Source organism: Nannobrachium achirus, assembly GCF_963921795.1.
Source record: "Nannobrachium achirus genome assembly, chromosome: 8".
Taxonomy (NCBI): domain Eukaryota; kingdom Metazoa; phylum Chordata; class Actinopteri; order Myctophiformes; family Myctophidae; genus Nannobrachium; species Nannobrachium achirus.
The window spans coordinates 64,374,974-64,400,371 of NC_137817.1; the positions used below are offsets into that span (position 1 = coordinate 64,374,974).

The 25,398-nt window shown below is 42.6% G+C and overlaps 2 protein-coding genes across 2 annotated transcripts in view; one reads left to right on the forward strand and one right to left on the reverse strand.

The window, feature by feature from the left end:
* The window catches only part of rsrc1 (arginine/serine-rich coiled-coil 1), a 322,249-nt gene extending 321,510 nt beyond the window's left edge, over positions 1-739 (reverse strand). The window contains exon 1 of the mRNA XM_080731516.1: positions 654-739. The gene's annotated coding sequence lies outside the window, so the exon portion shown is untranslated. The remainder of the gene's footprint in view (positions 1-653) is intronic.
* A 4,850-nt stretch (positions 740-5,589) lies between these two features.
* Positions 5,590-14,210, forward strand: shox2 (shox homeobox 2; the record flags this gene model as incomplete). The annotated part of the gene is made up of 5 exons (XM_080731517.1): positions 5,590-5,869; positions 8,034-8,242; positions 11,897-11,954; positions 12,400-12,488; positions 13,914-14,210. 5 exons carry the CDS (start codon positions 5,590-5,592, stop codon positions 14,208-14,210), a joined length of 933 nt encoding a protein of 310 aa, XP_080587643.1.
* Positions 14,211-25,398: the final 11,188 nt, after the last annotated feature.

The window sequence follows — 25,398 nt, forward strand, 5'->3', positions numbered from 1 at the left end:
CCAGTGGTTCTCAACCTTTTCAGGCTGCGACGCCCAAAATAATCATACTTTAACTGGGGAGCACTAAGAGTTGAGGCATTACATTTTGTATAACACGGTTCTATTGTGGGTCCCCAGCTAAATGATATTTTGGAGCCAAATGGGCCCTTATGGGTATGTAAGTCAGAGAGTGTACACAAATGGAACCAAATGGACCCGTAAGGGCCTCTCAGTTAAAGTAACATTGATTTTACAAAATAAAGTGGGGTCCCAGAGATAGAAATACCATCATTAAATGGGGGTCCGTAGCCTAATGTATGTCAAACTACTGCTTGAAATTAATATGGTTGAGAATCACTGCTAGAGGCTAGAGCCGTCTCTTACGGGGGTCCGCGGCCATATATTGTGAAATGGGGGTCCGCGGGCTAATAAGTGTCAATTTGAGGGTCCTTGACATGAAAAAGTTCGAGAACCAAGCAGTAAGGGAGTCAAAACAAGATGCTCTAGCCTCCTACAGCTGCTTGCTAGCATGCTAGCTCTAATGCTAACAGCAGTGGAACCATTCATTCATACATGTCCATATTATTATTCAACCCCGTTTCTTCTTATTTACGCCGCAGAGCATCAGAGGCAGTGTGTCAGCTTATAGATATGACAATAATATTCATATTTACCTTGGTAAGAAAAGCTTTGTGAGGTGTTATACAGCTTCTACACAACAACAACACAGCAGCATGCAGCACTCACTGTCTGCCACGACATGGCGTTTACCAACGGGTCTGAGCTGCGTGATTCTGCATCCAGGTTAAGGCAACCCCACATTCTCAGTGATTCTTTTTTACTCAAATATTTGCTTCTGGGGGTCCCTGGAACAAAATACATATAATTTTGGGGGTCCTTGACATGACACAGTTTGAGAGCCACAGATATAGGCAGATTCTATAATGTCTTCTAAATTATAAAAGTTTTCTGGGGGAAAAAAAGAAAAGAAAAACGTTTGTTGCTATACGTGGTTCTAAAACTATGTCATTTCTAGGACCACCAAAATGAAATAATATTTAGCTGCGGACCCCATTCTCAAAATATTTTGTTCCAGGGAGGGACCCCCAGAAGCAAAGATTTGAGTTAAAAATGTTAAACCCTAAATGTGGGTCTTAAGCTAGATGCAGACTATCTATTCTGCATCTAGCTTAGATCCCCAGACCCGTTGGCAAACGCCATGCCGCCTCACTGCCTCTATCCAGGCTCAAGCAATCGGCACGCGGAAGAGTCGATCGGATGCAGGAGGACAGACAGTCTATCGCAGAGCAAACGATGGAGGGATGGAGATTCTCAACCGGTGTAAGAACTTGAAAAGTAACCAAGTAGCCTTGTAAGTAAATTATTTTAAGTACTGTACTGTAATAGTACTTTAATTGAGTATTTCCAATTTCCAATACTTTTACTTCTACTCCACTTACTACATCTTGGATCCAAATATTGTACTTTTATGCCACTACATTTATTTGAAAACTTTAGTTACATAGTTTTGTAGATTTTTATCAATATTACGAAACCTGCATTAATTAAACTTCAGCCCTATATACATTTTGGGCCAGACGATCTACAAAGCTCACAATGCGAGGCATCTTCAACTTGTAGATCTGCTATTTTCAAAAGATTTCTATACATTTGAAAACTTGGGACATTCTGCATAATGAGTACTTTTACTTTTGGTAGCCTACTTTTAAGTGCATTTTGATGCCAATACTTTTGTACTTTTACTCAAGTAGGATACATTTTGAATATGGAACTTTTACTTAAACAGAGTATATCTAGTTACAGTATTGATACTTTTACTTAAGTAAAACATGTGAGTATATAGCCTACTTTTCCAACCAATTAGCATTCATCCTTTATACATTAACTATCTCCTTATATGGAGTATACTGTAGGCCTACGTGGACCAACGCTAGTTATGCTGTAAGATATTATACACTCTAAGGGAAATGTCCAGCCAAATATTATAAAAAGGCAAATGTGTGAGATGTAAAACAGATGGGTATAGCCTCAAGAAGAAAGACCAAAAATAAAAGAATATTCATATTCTACAGATGATTGATTTCAGGTCTAAGGCAGCGGTGCTCAAACCTTTTCATGTCAAGGACGCACAAATTAACATGTATTTGGCCGAGGACCCCTTCTGAAAATATTTTTGCAACCCCCAGATGTGTACAGGCCTATAAATGTTTCCAAAAAATATATGTTTTTTTTATTCAAGATTTTTTTGCAAGTAGCAGATCTACAAGCTCACAAAGTGTTTTTCAAAGAGCCCATAAGTATGGGCTATTCGAGGAAAAAAAAGCAGATCTCACGATGATGCTATATAGAGCAATGAGCTTGTAGAGCATTTCAAAATATTAAATTAATAGCCATTGGGGTTAAAGTGGTTACTGATTTTAGTGCTAATTTTAACACGTTTGGCTGGGAACCCCCTGGGGACCACTTCAAGGACCCCTGTGGGTCCCCGGACCCCACTTTGAGAACCCCTATAAGGACTGTACAAATAACGACTGTACATTTTTAAACCGTATTCGCTGAATTTTGTCAGGAATTCAGCTTGTTTATGACACCATGACAACATTGGAGTGAAAATTGATATTCTGACTGATGATATATGCAGGATAAATACAAACAGCATATTATTCCTCTAATTGTATGTCCAAGACAATACTGATGGGCCTTTAACTGAAAAATATTATTAATAACGCAAAACAGTTATTTTATTTTTATTCAAGACAAAGAAAAGAGAAAGGCATTTTTTTTTTGCTTCTTCTTGGTGGTGGTGGTGAATTCTTGATACTGGCTGTCAAACCTGTGGATTAAATGAAAAGAAAAAAATCGAATTAATGGCAGCATGCATAGCCTACTGTATAGGCTTGTATAATGTTATATACCGTATAGCTCCATACATTCACAGACTGCACAACCATGTGCATGCAGTCAAATCAACACCAAATATGTAGCTATATTGTTGTACTTTATAAAAAATAGTTTTTATTGTGTGACACACATGACACGACAGATTGACCTATATGCATGCACTTAAAATGCGGTTAAAATGTACACAGTTTCTCAGTCGTCCAATTAACAAGTTATAACAACAGCAAAACCTGCCAAAATGAAACATTGATTCTTACTGCAGTACAAAGTAAAATGCAAGTGTCAAATTATCCATTTGTAACTCTGAGTGTATAGCTACAAATGGACCCTCGCGGGTCCATTTGGTTCTATTACTCTCAGGGTTGGTTCTATGCCAATGTTATTGTGTGGGCATGGGTTAATATTATCTACCTGTGTTTATGAATGCTGAATCGATCGGTCACGCCGTATATGGGGAGAGTGTGACTGATTATAAACAACAACTCGGTCTTTTCAACTTAATGGCTCTCATCTCATCATCACTAATAGAAATAACAGCTTTTCTAATAACCTCTTTCTCCTCACAAAGTAGACATCGTGCCTTTCGAACGAAGTAGTAATTAATGCCCTCGAGGTCCAGGAAGCCGAGACAAAACATTAATATTTAATCAGGCGAATTGTTCGAGAGCCCTTGTTGAGTGGAAATGGGGCTTTATATAGATTATCAATAAACACGCTTAGTTTTGCATCAAATTTTTAAAAACCAGGCCTTCAACAAAACAAGAAAGGGTCCCCACTGTCTGTATCCTGTTTCTAGTTTGTTTGGCTGCTATTACTATGTTCATCATCTTCTTCTTCATCTGGTTAATTATTGCTGCGTCCCTACGGCATTCACTCACTTACCTTCACCGCAAAGTGTAGTGAACCATTGTTTATTTATCTTTTTTTGAAATACACGCAATAATTTTCAGTGAGGGAGAAGGAAAAAAAAGGCAAATTGAAAACGGTAATTAGTGAGCCCCAATGGCAACGCGTCACGTGAGGCTGGTATAATTAAGCGTTTAGTTTGCTGTTTAACATTCTAATGGCCTGAAAAGGCTCCGCTGAGGATTAATAATAAGCACATATAGTCTTCCTAATTATGACGATTTAAAAACACACGATCGCAGATTAGAAACATAAACCGTGAACGCCGAGACATTAAATAATTTAGCTCTCATTAGTCTGCAGCCAGGAGCAGCCTTGATAACTTTGTTTCATAAAAAAACAAATTATAAAATATTTTACATCATATATTTTTAATATATTTTCAAGGCATTATAAGCAGAGGGGTAGTTTTATTTATTATTAACCTTTTTTTTAATGATCAAGTTAGGCTATACTATTATTTCCTTTGACTTTTATTTTTCATTGGTTTTATAGGCTACAGTAAGCGTTAACGTTTACTACACATGCTGAGATCCACTTCATTTATAGGCTAAGATGTTGCGATGAGGAGGAAAGCTCAATTTGTAGGCTACACTCCATCGACTCGCTTGCCGACAAAGATCTCGGCAAGCGACCCCACGATTCCCCTGCTCTCTCTCTCTCTCTCTCTCTCTGGTCGCTCTCATCCCAGCTGGTCTCTCTTCTCCTTTACCTGTCTCTCTCCGTGTCATCGTTGTCGCTGCAGATCACAGAGATACTGAGAGGAGTCTCTCTCTCTCTCTCTCTCTCTCTCTCTCTCTCTCTCTCTCTCTCTCTCTCTCTCTCTCTCTCTCTCTCCTCCTCATCCATGTGCTCTCCTCCTGTCACTCTCAGCTCTAGCCACGCCCCTGCAGAGAGAGAGAGAGAGAGAGAGAGAGAGAGAGAGAGAGAGAGAGAGGGAGGGAGGGAGGGAGAAAGAGGGAGAGAGAAGAGAGAGAGTCCTGCCCATCTCCCGGGTGTTTAAAAAACTAACTCAGGACAATAGCGACGCATCAACGCTTAATTAAATTAATTAGTCCTTCATGTCAATCCTGGATTAATGGCCAATAGCATCCTCGTCAGGACGATGGGAGAGACTGACTGACTGGCTGACTGACTGACTCCTCTCTCTCTCTCTCTCTCTCTCTCTCTCTCTCTCTCTCTCTCTCTCTCTCTCTCTCTCTCTCTCTCCCTCTCTCTCCCTCCTATCTGTGTAGGGAGCAGGGAAGGGACGGGGTAAGGGGAAGGGTAAGGGAAGGGGGCTCATCATCCAGGCGTCCTGAGGGGAGGTAATTTTCACGGATCAAGGGGCAGGCGTTGCAAAGTATAAATACTGTGACTTCAATAGCGGATCACCAACCAGGCACCAAGCAGGTTTCCAACTTATATATCCTACCACCAAGACAAGAGGAATTGGCTGAGACTGAGGAGGAGAGAGATCATCTTTTTTCTTTTCTTTTTTTTCTTCCAGCGGTTTAAAAAAAGAAGAAAAAAATAAATAAAAAAAGCCGAGACGAGGAAGGAAGGAATCCCAGATAGTTGGCAACAACAACATCATCACCTCGCATTTAGGTTGAACTGCAAAACCCCAACAACAACTATTGATGTCTTAAGCTGCCGTGGAGCCGAGAGAGAGAGAGAGAGAGACACACACCGAAGGAGGAGGAGAGAGAGGGAGAGAGAGAGAGAGAGGGAGAGAGAGAGGGAGGGAGAGAGAGAGAGAACAAGACGGAGAACATTTCACTGGAGTAGAGCAGAGCAGTGATGGAAGAACTCACCGCTTTTGTGTCCAAGTCTTTTGATCAGAAAGTGAAGGAAAAGAAGGAGGTGATCACGTACAGGGAGGTGCTGGAGACGGGATCGAACCGCGGCGGCGGCGGCGGCGGCAGGGAGCCTCTTCTAGGCGGCTGCACGGAACCGAGCCGCGGCGACGAGGCGGGCGCTGTTGCGCGGGGCGTCGCGCGCTCTCCGAGCGGCGGGGAGCCGGACAACATGCTCGGCCCGGACAGGACCAGGGACCCGGGGAGTCCCAAACTCATAGACGGTAAGAGAGACCGAGAGAGCAGAGCTTTTTTCTTGCGTACATCATGTCAGTATAAACAACCCGGCCTGCAATAGGCTAAGAGTTCAACAAGAACATTGGTTTGTTTTCGAATCTTGCAGCATAAAAGCGCTGAGCGCAACATTCGCGAATTCACTACAAAAATAAATGTCTCTCTTTGCAGTCTAAATCCACTGTTTACCAAAAAGAGGGTCGGGACCCATTCGTGGATCTGGATCTTGGACATATTTTTATGGGTCTCTTAGTTTTTGGTTTCCTACATTTAGTTATTATTATTATTATTTCAAAACATTTTCAAAAAATATTCCCAAAAAAAACATTTACATGAATAAAAAATACATTCAATTATTCTTTTCAGTAATTTAATGAAGAAATCAAATGGGAAAAAACAAAACAAAGAAATTACATAAATTAGAAAACAAATGTTTATAGTGAAAATAGCCGATCTACAAGCTCACAACGTGGCGCGAAACAAACGCGTTGTGATCTTGTAGATCTGCTAGATCACTATCTTGGGTATACCGAGCAAAAGTCTAATGTATATTTTGGGTCACGAGCTAAAAAGTTTGGAACACTGATAATCTAATCTAATGTAATGCATACTGGTGTTTGCAAAGTTACAACAACATGCAGTAGCAATGACCCTCTGGTCTGGGTTTTCTAAAATGACCCATTTGCTGCACTTTAAACAGAACGCCTATAACATTACAGCAACCTATTAGTTATCTGAAGTCAAGTGCCATGGATTATGTGCTAAACTAACTAACTCATTCAGTAGAACGACCTTATTTAATCGAAAAACAGATATAGCTTAACGTGCCTTTAATACAGCACTGCACTTGAAAGATGGAAATCAATACCTGACATTCTTTCCTCTACCGCAGGCCATCTAAGAAGTATAGCCTACTAAAGAGACGTATAAAGAAATCAAGCTGTCGTTAAATGGATTTGAAACAAATCGACTGACAACCAATTTGTGGCTAACAAATGGCAGGTTATTTTCAAAGGACAGTACTGCAACTCAACAATCCGTAGCCTATAATATGTAAGACTTTGATATTATGCTGCTATAACTCAAACAAATTATAATATGCTGCTATCAGGCAAGCCTGAAAATTGTATACATTGAAGGTGTGTTATTTCTATAACATGGGGCGTGCTTTTCCCATTTTAATGTCACGATATTGAAACGTTTGATGATTAATTAGAATTAATAACGTAATGATCCGTCAAACAATCAATTATATCAAGCGCCACGTTCATCTCAACGAGCCCGATCAGACATCATTAATAAGCCCGTGAAATGTCTTAAAAAATAAAATTAAAATAAAGCATTTAAATATATAGGGTTTCAGTGCATGGACATGGTAACTGAAATGGTTCGTTTTGCACACACACACACACACACACACACACACACACACACACACACACACACACACACACACACACACACACACACACACACACACACACACACACACACACGCACAATAACGGGAGAGATTGATGCATATTTATAAGCGGTTAATAATTAAAGAGCTTTATGTTGCTCTACAAAACATCCGAGCTACTCTGACATCTGTGTGATTCTTGGGGAGGACCCACGTGTTATTATGTTTTTTTTTCCTCCTCTGTCTATTTCCCCCCCTCCACAGAAAGGTCAATCTTTGATACATTTTTTATACATGTTGATACATTCTATAACATTTGTATCCTGTTCTTGTCGAGGCCCTTCTTAATTGCCCCGACAAACGTCACTTATTATATTATTACCTTGTTATATCGTCGTTGTCGGGTGGAAACCTCGTATCTCCAAGTTTCAAATGTGTACGTTCTTTCGCAAAGTAAAGCCCTGCTTCATCATACAAGGCCGTCGCACAAAAGTAGTGAAAACAGCCGATCTACAAGCACACAACGCCTCGCGATGCGAGGCGTTGCGTGCTTGTAGATCGTCTGTTTTCACTAGTTTAAATCATTTTTAAAATGATAAACACAAAACGAACGGTTTTGGGACATACTAGATTTTCACCTGACATGACGATATGAAAGTTTGTCATTTTATTTATATAAAAATATATTGTGAATAAGAAAGATCTATTTTCCCTCCCTGTCTTGTCTGCACAATAATAAAACACCTATCCAGGCACCACGGAGATGAAAGAACGGAAAGAGGACTCTAAGCCCCTGGAGGATGAAACGCAGGCTAAAATCAAACAGAGGAGAAGTCGGACTAACTTTACATTAGAGCAACTCAACGAGCTGGAGCGGCTCTTCGACGAGACGCACTACCCGGACGCCTTTATGCGCGAGGAGCTGAGCCAGCGACTGGGACTCTCTGAAGCACGAGTACAAGTAAGAAACACGATTATTATTAATATTCATATATTCATATTTTATTCAAAAATAGCAGATCTACAAGCTCATAGCGCGGCACCGAGCTTGTAGGTCTGCTATTTTTGATAGCAGATAATACAAGCCTGAATAAATATATTTAGACCTAAATGAATAAACTAAGCAATAACCATGATGATGAATGATACACGGCCAATCACCCGATGTTGCTATACCGATTTAACACCGAAAGTGTACAAAATGCAGTGCATTTATTGTGGACTCTCGGGATTCATAAATGAATATTATCTAAATAAATCTAATAGTGATGATAATCCTCTGTGTGGCGGTTTGTTTCAAGTTACAAGGAATATAGGATGCATGCTTTTATAGCTAAATTAACACATCATGCTATGTGTTAATGGTTGACTCTCGTGGTCTCAGTAGCTAGTTGGTTATGGGCGTAAATGTTGTTTATAATGTGCACGTGTAATATAGTTCTCTATATGCTGAATGGGCATCATAATAATAATAATAAAATGTATTCTGATTGGAATTAAATGTATAGGGTCCGCTATGTGTGTGTGTGTGTGTGTGTGTGTGTGTGTGTGTGTGTGTGTGTGTGTGTGTGTGTGTGTGTGTGTGTGTGTGTGTGTGTGTGTGTGTGTGTGTGTGTGTGTGTGTGTGTGTGTGTGCGCGCGCGGCGCTCGCACTGTGCATGTAGGCAGGCTGTTATGTGCAATAATAAAGCCAACAGAAACAACCATGGCCACATGGCATAGCTTTGCACATTGCGTGGTTGACAAACGTTGATTTTTGTTTTGTCTTATATTGTTTCATGTCTTGTAATGTGATAGTTGAGTCATAGTGGCAATGATCTGAATTATAGGCATATAATTGAGCGGTTCTTTTTTATTATTATCATTGTTTATCCAGGTCGCTTTAATCTTAATTGTTCCAACCCACCAAAACAAATAGTCATACAATATCGTCACTGTCGGGCAGAAACCTCGCATCTCCAAGTTTCAAATTTGTACGTTTTTTTTTTCGCAAAGTAAAGCCCTGCTTCATCATACAAGGCCGTCGCACAAAAGTAGTGAAAACAGCAGATCTACAAGCACACAACGCCTCGCACCGCGAGGCGTTGTGTGCTTGTAGATCGGCTGTTTTCACTAGCTTAAATCATTTGTAAAATGATAAATACAAAAGGAACGGTTTTTTGGACGTACAAGGTTTCCACCCGACAACGACCGGCCTGGGACAGAGTAGACCATGGCCATCTGCACACAGAAACCCAATCTAAAGAGGGCACAGCAGAGGGGGGCTCTGGTGTAACTGAGCCGAGCTGTGACAATGAACATATAGACATCGCTTTTCTTCTGATTTATATATTTAAAAAGAAAAGAAACCGTAGGCTAATATCTTGTTTCAGCCCCTTTAATCCCTAATGTCTCAACTCGAGAGGGGGGCGAGCGAGGCGACTGAACTGAAGCGATTGTCTCTCTCCGGTTGAATATGCCTTTTCTGTCTGTCTTTCGCTCTTTCTGAAAAATCATATAAAATGGTCCCCAAAAAAAAGGCAGACCCCCCCCTCCCTCCTCTCTCCCCTCCTCCCCGGAGGAGAGAGAGAGAGAGAGAGAGAGAGAGAGAGAGAGAGAGAGAGAGAGAGAGAGAGAGAGAGAGAGAGAGAGAGAGAAAAAAAAAGTTGCAGCCTGCATGTGCTTGTTGTGCGGGGCTAGGGTCTCCCGGCGTGAATTGGAATCTCACCAAGACGTTATTGTGTCACACAAGCAAGGCGAGTGCAAGGAGCACGGCTCGAGGATTTGCATAAATTATGTATTATATTTTTTTCCCTGCCCAAAATCAAGGTCTCCCTGCACTCTCTCTCTCTCTCTCTCTCTCTCTCTCTCTCTCTCTCTCTCTCTCTCTCTCTATCCCACTCCCTGTTGAACCATGTTATAAAGTATTATGTATAGGTTATATGGCCTTCTCAGCACTGCAAAATCCACGAGTGATAATAATTACAAAGGGCTTTTTAGCCTAGATAACACAATGCCCCCCCATCCACCACCCCGACATATAATTACATGCTAATCTATTAATACTTCCTTTCATCATCCAATAATGCGTAAACGAATAAGAGGGTCTTTAATTGACACGTATCAGTGTATCAAGCAGACTGGCAGACACAAATCGATATATTTATTTTAATCATAGTTAATAGGTCCTATATAGGCTGAGGTGAGGCCAAATTAAGTGGTATTGTGAACTTAATGTATAATTTGAAGGGAAATTCAAAGTAGGCTATAGTTTATCGTGAAAATGAAACGTGTGTTTCAAAAATAGACTACTTTATCTGAAATTGACGCTTAGTTGTGAGGGAAAACAAAACGAAAAGAGGACAAACGAGTCTTAAACGAGTCTTTGTACCCGAACCGTGTTATGGCAGTGATTAAAACAAAATTGCTAAACGTCTCGCTGACATAGATTTTCTTGCAGATAAGGGTAATTAATTCCAGCGGTCATTTAATGAGAGAGAGAGGGAGGGGGAGAGAGAGAGAGAGAGAGAGAGAGAGAGAGAGAGAGAGAGAGAGAGAGAGAGAGAGAGAGAGAGAGAGAGAGGGAGAGCTTCTCAGATCTCTGATGTCCAGGGCAGTAATAGCATGCTGCTATTGGATATGTGGGAGAGCGTCGTGCTCTTCGGGGAGACGCTAATCTATAGAAAGATGAGACCAAACGCTGACAAGGTTATTTATTAGTGTTCAATATAAACCCTGCGCGTTTCCAAAAAGCGCGTTCCTCAATCTCTCTCCCTCTCTCTCTCTCTTTCTCTGTATCCCACTCCTTTATAAAGCACTGGTTTCTCAAACTGCATGCAGGGTCCGAGGACTATACCACATGATGTGGGGGTCCTTAAGGGGGGTTCCAGTCAGGGGTTCCCCAGCAAAAATGACAACAACAACTACAAACAAAGTTTAAATTGGAATTGAGCCCTATTTTATTTTTTGGGCTATTCGGAAAAATAAATAAACAAATACATAAAAAAATAGCCGATCTTCAAGCTCACAACAGATGCGTTTATTTATGTTTTTAAGATAGGCGTTTGAAAAATGTTGCTTATATGGAGGTCCCTGGTACACAAATAATTTCAAATGGGGGTCCGCCTCGGCCAAATCAATTTGGGGGTCCTTGACGTGAAAATGGCTCAGAGAACAATTGCGCACAAGCCTAATTTATAGCCTACTCTATATAGACCTACTTGTATATGACGGTGTGTCGCTTGCGTTAAATGATTCTATTAAGCGACACCCTCGCGCAATGGGAATATACATTCAATCCTTTTTGCATTTTTACATCCCCCCCCCCTCCCCCTCTCTCTCTCTCTCTCTCTCTCTCTCTCTCTCTCTCTCTCTCTCTCTCTCTGCCCCTTGTTATGGGGCTAAACGTAATAATTAAAATCCGGGGTTAAGCACCGCCATTAATATTGCAGGGCCCCTCCCTCTCTCTCTCTCTCTCTCTCTCTCTCTCTCTCTCTCTCTCTCTCTCTCTCTCTCTCTCTCTCTCTCGTGGGATATTGTTTTTCTGCGGTTGTTGTCACTTTGAGAGGAATTACACGTGCCCTCACAAGCAGCTGTCAATCACCGCTGGGCTCTAATTAATTTCCGTTCCCCACAGGTCTGGTTCCAGAATCGAAGAGCCAAATGCAGAAAGCAGGAAAACCAGCTACATAAAGGTATTATTATATCCCCTTTTATACCAACAAGGAAACTGCTTATATAAATATCAATTATATGCACTAAATGTCGTGCCTAATGTTGTAACGACCCTCATCGCACAATTAGCATTTAGGAGGTTGTTGTTTAAATGATGATTTGATTTAATTAGTGATTTAATGTCAGACACATCAACAGCATCAGATATATGGCTATTAAAAGGCAAAGGCAATGTGCATATCGAGTCACACATTGTTTTTGAACAGCTAGGCTAGAATATGACGCGCAGGCCTCATCACCCATGGCCATTTATTATTGAGGCTTCATTTCGCTCTTTCTTGGTGGTTTAGATTTAGATGGAATTAATATTCAACGCATTAATTACACACTCTCTCTCTCTCTCTCTCTCTCTCTCTCTCTCTCTCTCTCTCTCTCTCTCTCTCTCTCTCTCTGTCTGTTTTTCAGGAGTTCTCATTGGAGCAGCGAACCAGTTTGAAGCTTGTCGTGTAGCGCCATATGTCAACGTGGGGGCCTTGCGAATGCCGTTCCAACAGGCAAGTGGCTTTTGAAGCGTGCAGTCTTTTGACTAGAAACCGCTCCCCGAACTGCTGTCTTGGCACGGGCCCGGTCCAGCAGCGCGCTATGGGGGGAGTCCAGTTCCAATGTAGGGGGTAACTCAACCCTCATTGTGCCAACACGGCGTTAGATTATACACGCTAATTGGGAAAAACCCCTCGATTGGTTTGTATATGGATATAAAAGCCTGTATGTCCATTTTATTCAAAGCGATGCGAGGGGGTTGTTTTCCTATATCAGTTTCATATTGCCTATAATAGGGGGGGTTAATGCATCATGACTCGTGTCAGTCCCGCGTTGGATATATATAACCGATCCTCATACAGGCTGCTATAAATTCACGTGGACATTTGGGCTTAATTTATTCATGGTGATATGCGTCCATAGCTTGTAGATCTCTGTTCTTGTTTTGGCAAGCGTCGAGCGACCATCGACGGAGAAGTGTAATTGAGCAATTAGTAAGCCTCAATTGAGCCATACTGGTCAAATTCGAGCTTTAGTGGTTTAATTAATCATCATGTCATAATATAACCGATGTGTGCAAGCTCACAGTTGTGTGTAGTGTTCCATCAGAGGCAGTGTGCAGCTTGTAGATCTGCTATTTTCGCCATCTAGTGACGTGCATCAATTTAATAGGTCTCAATAGGTGCTTTCTTATTATTGCCTATAACACTGGTTCTCAACGTAAGGCAGAGGCGTCAATTGGGTATGGCAAGCTATGGCAGCTGCCATACTTAAGGCTTACAGGGGGAAATAATAAAATATACTTTTGATTGTGCCTTTTGCTAAGCCAATCTACAAGCTCACAACACGTTGCCATGCACGTGTAGTGAGTGACTGTGAGCTTGTAGATCTGCTACTTGAGAATTGAGAATGTAATTGAAGAACTGAATTGAACTGAATTGAATTTAAGAATTTAAGGTTAGGGAAAAAGTAGTTTCATGACAGTATAAATCACTGGTACAAGGTCAACTAAAGGAAGATCCTGGTAAGCTTTTAGGCTGTTATCTCATATAACATTGAAAGACAGAGGGATAGAACACAGTACTTTTATTGATTGATTGATTGATTGATTGATTGATTGATTGATTGATTGATTGATTGAAGAATTTACTAGAAGATTGCAATAGAAACATACAGTTTCATGACAGTACAAATCACTGGTACAAGGTCAACTAAAAGGAGATCCTAGAAAGCCGAAGCTTATTTCCACAGGAACCACATTAAGTATCTCATCATATAACATTGAAAGTCAGACGGATAGAACATAGTACTTTGCATAGGATAACATAACAGGATGCATTGCTGGGGGTTCAAGTGGTTAATTAATTAAAGTGCTGAATGTAAAGTTAATGTGTCGTTCTCCCCCTCCCCCCCTCTCTCCCCCCATTGCGTCCTTGTAGGATAGTCATTGCAACGTGCCGCCCTTCTCCTTTCAGGTGCAGGCGCAACTGCAGCTGGACAGCGCCGTGGCGCACGCGCACCACCACCTGCACTCGCACCTGGCCGCGCACGCCCCGTACATGATGTTCCCGGCGCCGCCCTTCGGCCTGCCGCTGGCGACGCTCGCCGCCGAGTCGGCGTCGGCCGCGTCGGTGGTGGCGGCCGCCGCCGCGGCCTCCAAGAACACCAACAAGAACTCCAGCATCGCCGACCTGCGCCTCAAGGCCAAGAAGCACCAGGCGGCGCTGGGACTGTGACTGCAGGCCGCGTCCGCTCTGCGGGGAGACCCGCGAATGTGACGCACCAAGCAAAACACAATAATAATGACACCCAGAGGCGTCAATTGGGTATGGCAAGAAGCTATGGCAGCTGCCATACCCTGGCTACAGTGGGACATAATAAAAATGTACTTTTCATTGAGCCATGTTGTTAAGGTATGGCAACATGACTGGTGTCTTGCACGCGCGCGAGGGCGCGCGTGCAAGACACCAGTCATGTTGCCATACCTTAGCTTTTGCTGAACTGACGCCACTGATGACACCGTGTCCAAGGACGCACAGGGCGCACGGCACCGCCATGCGTCTCCTCCTCCAAGACCCAGTTCATTCATGTCTGACTGGACTGAAGACATGTTGTGACCGAGTCGTCGCGCGGTTGGTGTCGCGCGACGAGAATGGCATGACCTACTACTATACAAGCCTTTTAGTGGGTCTGCGATTCTCGGGCCGTTCGCGACACCATCGCGCGATGGATCATTAATTAGGCTTTGACTGCTGTGTCTGTCTGGTCTGTTTGACTACAATGCGCGGCTGTGACGCAAAAAAAAAAAAAAGAGAAAGAAATAGAAACGGAAAAACGTCTCCAAGACGCACAGGACGCACCGTGTCTCCGAAGACTCGATCCATTGGTCTGACTGAGAGTCATATCAGAACTGATGAGCATCAGAAACGAAACAAATCGCTTACAAAGTGAAAATTAAAAAAATAAAATCAAGGACGATATTTATGTATCTTTTTTTTTATGAAGGACATTGTATAACTATAGAAAATATAGGCTATTTATGAGATCAAGAAAAGCAAAGACTAAAAAAAAAAGACTGTGAAAACGATCCAATAATAGTGAGTTCTTTTTGGACGCCAAATGGGATTTGGAGGCCCTTCTTCACACCGCGCGGCCCTGCGAGGCCTCGTGACGTCACGGAGGACAGGACACGGGACAGGATGGATGCTAGCTGCTTGTGGGACAAGTTCGATTCTTTGTGAAACAAGGCGAACCATTCTGCACTTGTTTTGTGTTTTTATTTTGTATTATTGTTGTTATATTATTATTTCAATGTTTTTTGAAACCATAAAGGGGCTGGCCTCGTTATGTTTCAGAAAGAAAGGAAAAAGTAATGTGTGTAAAGGGAAAAAAAGGACAAAACGTGGTGGTGGAAGTTCTTCTTTGGCGAATAGAAAGACATTTGAAACCATCGTTTGTTTTTTGTTTTTTTTGGTGAAGAAGTTCTATTCTGTTTCTCTTCTGGTCCAACTTTCATAATAATGGCCTCCTCGGCAGGGTTTGTTGCGTCATGTGATCTGAGCCAAGCAGTTCAATTCCACACCCCTTCTGTCTGTCTGTCTGTCTGTCTGTCTGTCTGTCTGTCTGTCTGTCTGTCTGTCTCTCTCTCTGTCTCTCTCTCAGAGGCGTCAATTGGGTATGGCAAGCTATGGCAGCTGCCATACCTTGGCTACAGGGGAAATAAAAAAAATTACTTTTCATTGTGTCTGTTGCTAAGGTATGGCAACATGACTGGTGCCTCGCGCGCGTGCAAGACACCAGTCATGTTGCCATACCTTAGCTTTTGCTGAACTGACGCCACTGCTCTCTCTGTCTCTGTCTCTCTCTTTGTCTCTGTCTGTTTCTCTGTCTCGCTCTCTGTCTCTCTTTCTCTCTCTCTCCCTGTCTGTCTGTCTGTCTGTCTGTCTGTCTGTCTGTCTGTCTGTCTGTCTGTCTGTCTGTCTGTCTGTCTGTCTCTCTCTCTCTAGACAGAGGAAGGGAGCAAACTTCCACTTGAATGTTAAGCCTGGTTTATACACCGCCGTACGACGGTGTATAAACAGAGGACTATTTGGGCCTATATGTAACATATACAAAATGATGTAATAGCAGGCCGACGTTGTCTGGTGCTGTGAATGACGAGTGAAACGGAAACATATAGGCTCCACACACACAACAACAGAAATGTGAGATTATTAATAATATACGATGTCCTATTGTCACGAGAATCCAGCCAGTGTCCATATCTGCAAGATAATTCGTATACTTCTTTTAAAGGGAGAAACAATAATCCTATTTGCCATTTTTTTTTACCAGAGCGAGTCGAGGAATACTTTTTGGGCCAATGACAGTAGAACTGTAAAAAGCGAGACGGTACCGACGTATGCAGGGCAGGCACGTGTAAAATATGTTAATAACACAAAAAAAACATGCATTATTTTTTATCATTTAGTGGCTTTATGAATGCCTTGTGGGGAATAATGTTTATTTTGTATTTTACTTTATTTCTTGTGTATATTAAAAAAAATCATGTGCTTTCTGTATGTAATTTTGATGTTTTTGTTTTTATAACCGTGAAAATGAAATGGACCTGACTTACTCCGAGGCACGGGTTTCTATAAAGAAAGAAAGAAAGAAAAAAATAAATTCACATAAATTGTTTTACTTTCCCCACCCACCACTCATGTGAAAAGTGAACTCACCTGAAAAAGAACAAAAAAAAAATGTTTTTCGTTCATAAAAATAAATCAACAGAAGTTTCTTTTACGAGTTTGACATGTAGCCTACTTTTTTTCTTTCAATAACAAACGCAATATCATCGTTGTCGGGTGGAAACCTCGTATATCTCCAAGTTTCAAATGTGTACGTTCTTTCGCAAAGTAAAGCCCTGCATCATCGTACAAGGCCGTTGCTCAAAAGTAGTGAAAACAGCTGATCTACAGCGATGCGAGGCGTTGTGTGCTTGTAGATCGGCTGTTTTCACTAGTTTAAATCATTTTTAAAATGATAAATTCAAAACGAACAGTTTGGACATACAAGGTTTTCGTCCGACAACGACGATATTATTATTACACTTATTATAGGCTACTTATTATTATTACCCTTATTACAACATTGATTGTAGCTGGTAAAGCTTGTTGTGGGCTACAGGCTGATTAATAATTCATGGTTGTTGCTATAGGTCTTTTGATAACGCACAGTTATGACAGGGCCGTTTAGCAGGGAACATGGTGCCTATTGCCAAATCAATGCATTATTCATGCTTTCGTCACGGAGCATTTGGAGAGGATGGACTCGTAATTTCCAATAACAAGATAGAAAGCCAAGGGAAAACACGCAGATTAAAGGGACGAGCAAGGCCTTGCATGGCTCACTGATAACGTTTGTGCATCATCAACATTCCATCCGAACACTCCCGTTTAAAAAATAAATATGGAAAAATCGTGGAGTTCTTCGCAAAGTCGTTTGCTTTCGCAGCCTTAATGTATTATATCCGTCAATAATTCAAACGTATTCATAATGCAGCAGCCAGCATGCAGTGCAAGAACCAAGTCAAGCGTCTGTCTGAATGATATAGAACCATGCGTTGATGTCGTTTAATTTAGAGCCGCGTAGTTTGCTAATACACAAATATTAGACACTTATTACACTATCACATATAGGCACAATAAAAGTGTGAGGCAAAGAAGTGGATGTATAAGGATTAAGCACCAACATCATAGTGCCAATAGCCTATACCAAAAGCCTAGTTTTATAAGGTCTTAATTACGTTCTTGGACACACTGACTTATTTGTGTATCCAAAAGGTCAAATTAGCCATCGTGATTCTGGGAGATAAACAATTACCTCAAGAACACATATTATTTACAATTACTTTAATATCACTATGTGCCGAATCCGATAACCCATTTGACTGACCAATTTAAAACCCCTTTATCATTATTTGCAGACTTAACCTACTCCTGCACTTTGGCTTATAATAGGGCATGCTATTGTGACATTCTTCTTGCCCCTGTTTCAGGGAATATTCATGCGGATCAAAATGATACCTGTCTAATTGGCCTATATATTGTCAGACTCCATAACCACACTATGATCACGACAAACTATAACATCCTGAACCTTATTTATTCATGCATATTTGTTTACACCGCTCTCCAATAATAAGGTAGAGCGCGCAGCGTCCATATCGAACCATCAGAGCAGCAAACCAACCTGGCCCCGATTCATTTCCTGACATCTTAACCGCCACTTTTTATCGGACATTTAATAAACACCACCTGATACGGGATCCCATTTGATGATAGGGAGTCCGGATCACATTACACACCCCTTCCTCCTCCGATGCATTTCCATACAAAACACACCGTGTCTTTCAGCTATTAATTAATACCGACCCGATCCCCCCTTACACACACACAGGGGCGTCACAAGGGGGGAAGGGAGGAGTGGGACTGAGTTACTAGGGCCCAAGGTGGAGGGGCCCTAGTAACTTTAGCTATTGAAAAAATAGCAGATATACACGCTCACAGCAGAGCTTGTAGATCTGCTATTTTTGAAAAGTCGTGAAAATGTGTGCAAATCTTTGAATATATATATATATAGCCTATATATATATATATATATATATTATTTTTTAAGTAAACATTTGTAACTCAAATTTTGCTTCTGAGGGGTCCCTGGAAATATTTTGAGATGGGGGTCCGTGGCCAAATACATATCATCTTGGGGGTCCTTGACGTGAAAAAGTTTGAGCACCACTGACATGGAAACACATTTTCACAATTTTTCAAAAATAGCTGATATACAAGCTCACAGCGCGGCACTGTGAGCTTGTATATCTATTTTTCTATTTTAGTCAACATTCATGATGGGCCCGCAGTGAATCCTTGTACCCAGGGCCCAGAATTTGGTGTGACGCCCCTGCACAGCACTGGAGTCTGAAGGAGTGCTTGTGTATCTCGCCGTTTGGGGGCATGGATTAAGAAGACGCCAAAACTATTGAATTATTGATCGGTCAGACTCTCAGGCCCGCCAGTAAGTGGAGGAGACGGAACTGGGAATGTGCTGATCGCGGGGACGCGCGTCCCGCCGCGGGATGGAGAGGAGGAGAGAACACAGACACGGTACAAAGGCTGCTAATGGAGGCCGCGGGAGCGCGCCTGGCCTGGCCTGTCGCGAACGAGCATTGGTGGACACTGGACAGTACAGTATAGCCCTAATAACTTGCGTCGCACTCAGTAAATATAGCAGATCTACAAGCTCACAGCATGTCACACGCGTTGATCTTGTAGTGTGCAACTGCAACCAAGTGTAAATTAGGCCTATCAGGCTTAAAGCCGCACTATGTAACTTTTCTCTTCTAACACCGGATTTGAACGCTGTTTCCTGCGCAAGAGCTGTTTCTTTTTTTCTTTATTTTCTTCTTTTCTTATCAATTGATCTAACAGAGCCTGTCTGCTTGCTCAGGGGATAAATTGTACCTTGAACATCAGGTCAAATTCCGTGTCAGATCCTGTGTCTATATAGGCCTATAGGTGAGACTTGACCTTTGACACGATCTAAATGTGTCAGAGCAGGGAGACTAGGCTGCAACCACCAATAAGTGTTGTTAGGCTATACTCTATAGCAGGGGTCTTCAACAGGGGGTCCGGGACCCCTAGGGGGTCTTCAGACTTACTACAGGGGGTCCTCCAAATCTTTGTGTGGTAGAAACCTTTTTCTCATTTTAACCACTTGAACCCTAGTGTCCTTATTCTGAGAACAGCCAAAAATAGCCGATCTACAAGCTCCTTGCGAGCTTGTAGATCGGCTATTTTTGGCAAAGAGCTTTGATATAGAGGGGGGAAAGAGACGACTAATTACAGAGTGAAAAGTCAAGTTTATTAAGTAGGCCTATTGACGGTTCAAGTAAATATCTGAAAACACCCATTGGCATGAATCCAAAATACATGGATGATTGTTCTGTCAAACAATGAAACTATATGGAATCCATGAAAAGGTTGTGGGGGTCCCTGCTTCAGCTCTCTCTCAACTAAGGGGTCCTTGGCCTGAAAATGTTGAAGACCCCTGCTCTATAGGCCTATACAGATTGGACAACATTACATTTTATTCATTAAAGTCACAAAGTGCTGCTATTACTTCATTAGACCTACCTTTTTATACATATTTTTTATTTCTTATTATTTGATTTTTGCTAGCTCATAACTTTGCACCCTACGTTTCAAACAGATGTATTTCTAATTATTATTATTATTTTACTTTTGAACCACTATCAGGCATGTACCCGCCTCTTATTTTTCAAATATTGTGAAAATAGGTGTAACCAGTTGTGAGCTTGTAGATCTGGTGTTTTCACTTTATTAGATTCTTTTTTCTTTTCTTTCTTTTTTTCACTACAGCAACACACAAGAATGTAGGTTATTTGTAGCTACTTTGGAATACTTGAGTTAAGGATATTCACTAGTGTCCAGAGACTCAGTCGGACTCAGCAGCCCCCACACCAGTCCACCATCAGTTATCAACTATTAGCCTATTACACACGGGTCTATAGCGTTGGAAAGGTGACAAGAGCTTGTCTTCTATTATTTGAGAATAGGCTATAAAGCTACGACCTGTACCTTAATTGTAGGCCTATATATAATATATACAGTATGTGTCCTATAATACCCGGGATTCGAACCTGTCTCATGGATGATGAGTGAACAACCTTTTATAGCCTAGCCATTGTAGCCAATGCCAACATCAAGGCCTAAATGTCTTATGGAAGAGTATAGCTGTATAGGGAGACCTCCTGCAAGCACTGTTAATGTGATAGGGCTATTAGTAGGCCTAATACCTATTAATATATAGGCTACTAAAGGTTGGATAAAAATAAAAGATTCATTCATTCAAATAAGTTACGGATTCTATGCTTATCAAAATTCTGAAGCTGTTTGTTTAAGCCTATAGGCTACGACCAAGGCTAGTATGGATTCAGTTCAGCGAATCAAGGGTCAAAGTAAAATCCTCATTAATTTATCCATTTGTAACTTTTAATCAAATGAAGGGAACCGATATGAACAGATTCGACTTTAGCTCCTCTGTGAACTTGACCTGATCAACACTTCTCAAAGTCGAGTCTAATTAATTCATAAAACGTCCCACAAAACCTTATAATATACGTTAAAAAGTTGTAGTTTTTGAGCGGTGGTAAACCGCTCCATAGAGTGGCTGTGCGTGTGTCAGTAGCCACTTTTCCTCAGTGTTTTGACATAGCAATGTGTTTTCCTCAGCATTTTGCCATAGCAATATGTGTGTGTGTAGCCATATTACATCACCAATTACATCCTAGACCTATATCCTAGTCTTTTTCCTCAGCTCTTTGCCATAGCAATGTGTGTGTGTGTAGCCTGTATCACCAATTACCAATTGAAGACGTTATGCAAGCACGACCACCGCTCACTTCACATTGGGTGTGATTTTCTTAAATTTATTTCCAATAACACCATTTTGAAATGAAAACTTTAAGAAAAAAAAAAGAGCCACTTTTATTCATCTGTAGTCCTGAGTCCAGACTGAGTGGATGTGGATGACAAAGGTGGTGTCCATGTTGGAGATGATGGTGTCTAAGCTGGCTATCTATCATGGTGGAGGAGCTGGCTGGGGGGCCTCTAGCTGCACCATCCGGGGGGGTTTGGGGGGGGGGGGGGGGCACCAGGAGACAAGGAGACTGGGCACACACAAGTGTTCTCACTGATTAGACAGGGAGACTTGCAGGGACTCTTTGCTGGGCTCTCCACACGCTCTTAAAGACATGAGCACGCGGTCGCCACCCTCACAGCACAGCCAGCCGGGAGCCACCGCGACAAGACAGGACCGTCCTCCACCTCCTCCTCCTCCTCCTCCTCAGAGCCTGATGAGATGTAGCCTACAGGGGCGTCACAAGGGAGGGGGGAAAGTGGGACTGAGTTATTAGGGCCCAAGGTGGAGGGGCCTTAATTATTTAATGATTTAACTATTGAAAAATAGCAGATCTACAAGCTCACAGCGCGGCACCGAGTGCCGCGCTGCAAGCTTGTAGGTCTACTATTTTTGAAAAGTCGTGGAAAATGTGTGCAAATCTTTGAATATATGTATTTTCAAAGCGAACGTTTGTAACTCAAATTTTGCTTCTGGGGGGTCCCTGGAACTAAATATTTTGAGATCATGGGGTCCGTGGCCAAATACATATCATTTTGGGGGTCCTTCACATGAAAAGGTTTGAGCACCACTGACATAGAAACATAGGTTTTTCAAAAAACCTTAGAAGGATCTCAAATATTTAAAGACTTTAAATATGATACGATTTTTCAAAAATAGTAGACCTACAAGCTTGCAGCGCGGCACTCGGTGCCGCGCAGTGAGCTTGAGTATCTGCTATTTTTCAATAGTTAAAGCACAAAATAACGCAGCGAATCCTTGTACCCAGGGCCCTGAATTTGGTGCGACACCCCTGATAGCCTATACCTCACCGTACCATAAGGCATTATTCTCACACCGTCTCTCTCTCTCTCTCTCTCTCTCTCTCTCTCTCTCTCTCTCTCTCTCTCTCTCTCTCTCCACTCCATTCTTATCCTCCCGCTCCTTGCTCTGAGCTGCATGGCAGGGTGAGAGAGAGAGAGAGAGAGAGAGAGAGTGGAGCTACAGCAGCAGAGTAGAGAGTAATCAAGTGCTTCTCCTTTTCTCATGCACGGAAACACATTGTATGGTGGTCATACAGACATCCTTCATGTCAGGACGCACGCGCGCGCACGCACGCACGCACGCACGCACGCACGCACGCGCGCGCGCGCGCACGCACGCACGCGCACACACACACACACACACAAACGCACGCACGCACGCACACACACACGCAGCCTGGTGAATCATAGCAGCACTCAGGGTGTTCATAATGGAATCCTTCATATCAACTGGTGCTGTCCTGTTGCTATATTTACCTCTCCACACACCCCTCCTCCCCTCCCCAACACACACACACACACACACACACACACACACACACACACACACACACACACACACACACGCACACGCACACGCACGAACAAGGCTCTATCATGTCCCGCACTTAAGTCTGTTATCAAATGAGTACAAGTTAAACACTCACAGACAACAGTTTTTTTTATACCAGCAGTGGATGCAGTTTGTTTGGTCATTCAATTTTGTACCAGTTGATGGCTTGCTTTCAGTGTGTGTGTGTGTGTGTGTGTGTGTGTGTGTGTGTGTGTGTGTGTGTGTGTGTGTGTGTGTGTGTGTGTGTGTGTGTGTGTGTGTGTGTGAGAGAGAGAGTGTGCGTGAGAGAGAGAGTGTGCGTGTGTGTGCATGTGTGTGTGCGTGTGTGTGAGAGAGAGTGCATTTTTGCATTTCATATCAGAAAGTCAAACATGTTTGAGTAAAACTACAACAACCCCCACCCCCGAAACAAACACACACACACACACACACACACACACACACACACACACACACACACACACACACACACACACACACACACACACACACACACACACACACACACACACACACACACTAACACACACACACACACACACACACACACACAGAGAGAGACAGAGAGCAAAGCAACAACAGAAGGAAAGATGAAAATGCTCCCTCTGTCTCTGTCTCTCTCTGAAGGGCCTTTGTTATTGTGTTATACGTGCGCTCACGGGGGCAGGGGCGCGCACGCAGCACCACACACCAAACACAGCAGCCATCAGGAGCATTGGCACATGAAAGCCCCCCACTTCAAAGGCTTCAAATGGAACCAAAGTGAAAAAGAATACCTGCCTGACAACTCCCTCCAATTCAAGCTCTTGGGTCAGCAATTAGGACGGCGCGCTGTAACGCTTGTTATCGCAGCTAGGGGGGGGGGGCGTTGCACCCGACTTAAGCCACGGAAATACATAAGTTGCGTGCCGGAGTCGTGCTCAATAAATAGCAGACCTACAAGCTCACAACGCGTCAGAAATGTGACTCGTTGTGAGCTTGCGTGTATCTATATATTTGTGTTCGTGTGGCTCAGTCGGTTGAGCTCTCGTCTCTGGACCACAGGGTCATGGGTTCGACCCCGGGCGGGCACCGCCAACTCAGCATACGTATGAGTATGTACTGGGAGCTGATGGTACAGTAGGTGTGGCGCCTTGGAACGGGGACAGACTTATCGGCTGATAACTCTCCCGACCTACTTACAGTGTCTCTGCTATTTACGGCATGCAACAACACACTAGCTTGCAACTACGTATACATCAGGATTTAGTTGTGTGCCGCTAAAATAGCCGATTTACAAACACGCGCACAAAGTGAAAAAAGAATACCCGCTGAAGAACTCCCTGCCATATAAGCTCTCGGGTCAGCAGTTAGTTAATTAGGACACCATATCGTACATCGTTATCGTCTAGCCACTGGGGGCCTTGCACTGTATTTAGCTACACGCGGCATCGAGCACCGAGAACAGGCCGAGAACAGACCATCTTCGTCTGTTTTCGGCGCACGGCATAAAACGTACACGCGACATAAAACAGACGATCTGCAAGAGACATAAGATCGCCCCTGCTGTGTATCGCCTATGTATTTTCGGGCGCGCGGCACCGGCGAGCAACCGACTTCTAAAACCACGGTGCTGCTAGCGGACCGCAGAGGGCATCGGTGTGGGCTGCGGAGTCTCAGTGGACGGGCAGCAGCGTTCACATATGAGAGAGCTGCACATTAAAACCCATTTAGGCCTAGGATTATTGACTGCTTTAACTATTGAAAAATAGCAGATATACAAGCTCACAGCGCGGCACCGAGTGCCGCGCTGCGAGCTTGTAGATCTGCTATTTTTGAAAAAGTCGTGAAAATGTGTGCAAATCTTTGAATATATGTATTTTCAAAGCGAACGTTTGTAACTCAAGTTTTGCTACTGGGTGGTCCCTGGAACTAAATATTTTGAGATGGGGGTCCGTGGCCAAATAAATATCATTTTGGGGGTCTTTCACATGTAAAGGTTTGAGAACCACTGACATAGTAGTCTCTCAAGAACAGACTAACTGAGCTCCATTTAAGTGAAAAGGAGCTTTTCTTTTGACGATGGCTGGCCAGATTGCTGACATAGAAACATAGGTTTTTCAAAAAACCTTAGGATTCAAAAGACACTTATAGAATCGGGTCAAAATTCTAATTTTCACAATTTTTCAAAAATAGCAGATCTACAAGCTTGCAGCGCGGCACCGTGAGCTTGTATATCTGCTATTTTTCTAAAGTTAAAGCATACAATAACGGTTAAAGTGGTTAAAATCTAAGGCGACTCGGGCGCGTTCCAGGTATTTGAGAGTTAACACTGTATATCTTTTTCAAACCGTGGGATGAAAAGTGGGTGTTCCAACGCATCGCTGACCC